The sequence below is a fragment of the Miniopterus natalensis genome, chromosome 11, assembly GCF_054644295.1.
Source record: "Miniopterus natalensis isolate mMinNat1 chromosome 11, mMinNat1.hap1, whole genome shotgun sequence".
In the NCBI taxonomy this organism is placed as follows: domain Eukaryota; kingdom Metazoa; phylum Chordata; class Mammalia; order Chiroptera; family Miniopteridae; genus Miniopterus; species Miniopterus natalensis.
Window position 1 is genome coordinate 68,687,772 of NC_142091.1, and position 4,245 is coordinate 68,692,016.

Below are 4,245 nucleotides of genomic sequence, written 5' to 3' on the forward strand. Positions count from 1 at the left end.
AGTTGACAAATTTCTAGACAGATGAGATCGGAAGAAAGATTTTGTTTTGTTTTCCCACTGCATTTGGCTCTTGGTAAGTATTACTCTCAAAATAAGAGACTTTTGGTTAGAATCAAATATAATGGGGGCATTTTCAGAAAAGTATGCATACACACACACACACACACCAAGACCTCACCTAGGGAAGGTCAGGGTTTGTGAAACCCAAAGTATAGAGTTGATGAATTTATGGTCTACAAGCAAGGTGTATCTTTTAGAAATATAATTTTTGGGAGAAACCTGAGTTTGAAAAGTCAAGCTAGGAAATCATATGTTTTGGAAATTAATAATTTTGGTTTATATTTTCATCCCCAAGTTTAAAATTTATTGGTGGTTATTATTAAATAATTTTGAAAACCAAAGGACAGTAAATGATTCATTGAAACTATTTTTCTTTATTTATTTATGATATATCTAGTATTTTCCCGCAGGTTTGCTCCAATTATTAAGAGGACTAGAGTATAATGAGCATGTTCTCTGGAGTCAGTCTATCTTGGTAGAATGTCAGAGCCAGCATTTAATAGCTCTGACTGAATAAGTGACTTAAACTGTCTGTGCCCTTTTTTCATTTAAAAAATGTGGCTAATAGTAGCACGTGTGGTATAATATTATCATGTGGAGTAGACATATGAATAAAGGGAAGCATTTAGAACACTCTAAGGTTCATTCTAATTATGCAATATGTTGATTTTTATTACATCATTCCCCAGTATCAATTTATGCCTACTTATGTATTTGGCAATCAAATTCAGTTTTCCCATCACATTCTGTAAATCACTCATTTCATCAGTTTTTAGAAATGTTAAACTAATATAAGTAACCCCTTTGAACCCATTCCTGCCAAGTGTCACCTTGATTCCCAACAGGCTGAGCAGTGACCTCAATGGATAGAAGGAACAGCACAGACGTGTCTCACTTCGTGCTCGTGGGGCTGACGGGCTCTGAGGGGCTCGGGCGGGCCCTCTTCACCCTGTTTCTCCTGATATACCTGACCAGTGTGCTGGGAAACGCGGGCATGATCCTGCTAATCCGCCTGGATCTCCAGCTTCACACCCCCATGTACTTTTTCCTCAGTCACCTGTCATTTCTTGACCTCAGTTACTCCAACGTCATCACACCTAAAACCTTAGAGAACTTACTGACTTCCACCAAGCACATTTCATACGTGAGCTGCTTCAGCCAGCTGTACTTCTTTATCTTCTTGGGTACCACTGAATGCTTACTTCTCTCCTCAATGGCCTATGATCGCTATGTAGCTATCTGCAAACCTCTACACTACCCAGTTGTCATGTCCTCAAGACTCTGCTGCTCCCTCATCTTTGGGTCCTATGGGAAAGGCTTTTTGGACTCGATTATCAATGTGCTTTGCATGAGCAGACTGCATTTCTGTGACTCCAACATAATCCATCACTTTTTCTGTGACACTTCCCCAATCCTAGCCCTGTCCTGCACTGACACACAAAGCATAGAAATCATGATATTCGTTTTTGCTGTCTCCAACCTAATGGGATCTCTTACCATAATATGTGGGTCTTATCTGTCCATTCTGTCCACTGTCCTGAAAATTTCCTCCACTTCAGGGAGGAGAAAAGCCTTTTCCACGTGTGCCTCCCATCTCCTGGGAGTCACCGTCTTTTATGGCACTCTGATTTTTACTTACTTAAGACCACAAAAGTCCTACTCCTTTGGAAAGGATCAAGTGGCGTCTGTATTTTACACTATTGTGATCCCCATGCTGAATCCACTCATCTACAGTCTGAGAAATCAGGACGTGAAAAAGGCTCTCATTAGAATCCTGCAGAGAGAGGGCTCCCGGCTGCTACAGTAACTGTGATGCTAACCTATCCACCTCTCTGTGCTCTCTTGCCTGTTGGGTATTTCTTTGCTGTCTCCAAAAACAATGAAGTCTTTTCATTTGTTTTTGATTCTGTTGAGCCATCCTTTATTAATCAGATGTACTCCTGGACATTTGCAGGAATTTGTCTTTTCAAATCCACATTGTCATAGCAAATCATACAATATGTGTTAAACCATGTTCCATATATATGTGTTTTTAAGGGCAATTGATGAACAAAATAAGATAATAGGGATATTGTCTTTTAAACTATACCAAACAAATTACCATGCATACTCCTATGAGAGAGAATTTTATTATGCAAAGAGCTCCATTTTTGGCACAATGATAGTCGTTTTATAAATCATTTCATCTATTGTTTAGAGAAGAAATGTAGAAGAGTGATTATGAGCACTGGCTTTGGAACCAAACATTCTAAGATTTAGATTCTAGATCTCTTACCCTTTTAGCTGTATAACCCCTAATAAGTCATGGAAACTTTAAAGGTCCAGTTTCCTCATCTGCTCAAGATAATTAATAATTCCCCATCCATAAGGATACAAGGAAGCTTGAGTCGGATGATGGGTACAAAGCCTTTAAGGCAACACTAACAAATGCTAGCCATTAGCATTAAACTATTTCTGCAAAGTTTTAATGCACAATGGCTTTCTCTTACAGAATATCCACTTGGGTTTTGTAAATACTTTTCATTAATTCAATTCGTTGTCTATGAAAAGTTCAGCATTTCAGTATTTTGGATTTAGAATGGTATATGTTAACATTGAAGAGATTTTGGATAAAACTGAAAAAATAAAGAAATGGAACTAAAAAGCCTCTGCACTGAAAAAGAAATCATCTTAAATATACAAAGAAACCCTACATTATGGGAGAACGTATTTGCTAAAGATCCATCTGCTAAGGGACTAATTTCCAAAATACACAAAGAACTCATACAACTCAACAAGAGGAAACCAATCGATCCAATTTAAAAATGGGCAAAGGACCTGAATAGACACTTCTCCAAAGTGGACACACAGATGGCCAAGGGACATATGAGAAAATGCTCAGTGTCACTAATCATCAGAGAGATGCAAATTAAACCCACAGTGAGGTATCACTTCATATTTATCAGAATGACTATCAGCAACAAATCATCAAAACACAAGTGCTGGCAAGGAGCTGGAGAAAAGGAAACCCTGGTTCAGTGCTGGTAGGAATGCAGACTGGTGCAGCCACAATGGAAAACAGTATGGAGGTTCCTCAAAAAATTAAAAAGGGAGCTGCCTTTTGACCCAGTGATCCCACTTCTAGGAATATACCCTAAGAATCCTGAAACTAATCAAAGAATATATACACCCCTATGTTCATAGCAGCACAGTTTACAATAGCTAAGATCTGGAAACAGCCCAAGTGCCCATCAGTAGATGAGTGGATGAAAAAGCTGTGGGAGATTTACACCATGGAATACTACGCAGCTGTAAAGAAGAAGGACCTCTTACCTTTTGGGACACATGGAGGACCTGGACAACATCATGCTAAGTAAAATAAGCAGGCAGAGAAAGACAAATATCACAGGATCTCACTTATATGTGCAATCTTAAAGTGATGAACAGAACAGGTCCAATGACATAGAAATATGGAACAAGCTGATGAATCTCAGAGGGAAGGTGGGGGTGGGTGGGTGGGGAGAGTATAACCAAGAATTTATATGCATAGATGGATAACCCATGGACACAGGCAATAGTGTGGTGAGTGTCTGGGACAGGGTGTGGGTGTGGGGTAGAAGGAGTCAATGGGGAAAAAGGGGACATCTGTAATATTTTGAACAATAAAATAAAATTAACAAAAATAAAACAATTATTAACAGTTTTGTATGTATACTTCTAGATCACTGGTTATGTATGTATGTGTATATATTACATATAGAGGCAAAATTTATATTTTTCTATTTACTTTTTTTCAGCTTTTTCTACATACTTGCAAGCATAATGTTTGTCATTAAAATCTGAGATGAATGTGTTCTTGGGTAGTATCAAACTTTAAACATAAAAATGTTTCCCTGTGAAAAATGTATTAATCCGTCCTTGATGGTCTCAGTCATAGGGAAGTTAAGTATATCTCTATAATGACTTCTCTACCAAGCCACTTAAAAATTTAGAGGATCACAAAAGAAGACCAAGGCAGGCTCTTCTTTGTGTGGCATCTAGGGAAAAGGCAACTGCTTCCTCAAAACATACCATACCTGCCTTTGCAAACAGAATGACAGTTGACAGAGGGGAGGGAGGTTGAGGGTCTGGATGAAAAAGGTGAATGAGTTGAGCAGTAGAAATGTGTAGCTGCTGAACAGCCACAGAGATATAGATTACAGTGGA

At 38.5% G+C, this 4,245-nt stretch overlaps 1 protein-coding gene across 1 annotated transcript; it reads left to right on the forward strand.

The window, feature by feature from the left end:
• The first annotated feature begins 922 nt into the window (after positions 1 to 922).
• LOC107527637 (olfactory receptor 8H1-like) lies at positions 923 to 1,867 on the forward strand. The gene has a single exon (XM_016200416.2). It carries the CDS (start codon positions 923 to 925, stop codon positions 1,865 to 1,867), a length of 945 nt encoding a protein of 314 aa, XP_016055902.2.
• The last annotated feature ends 2,378 nt before the right edge of the window (positions 1,868 to 4,245 follow it).

Bases quoted from the DNA above. Each gene is read 5' to 3' on its own strand.
- LOC107527637 (XM_016200416.2), top strand. From the start codon at position 923: ATGGATAGAAGGAACAGCACAGACGTGTCTCACTTCGTGCTCGTGGGG.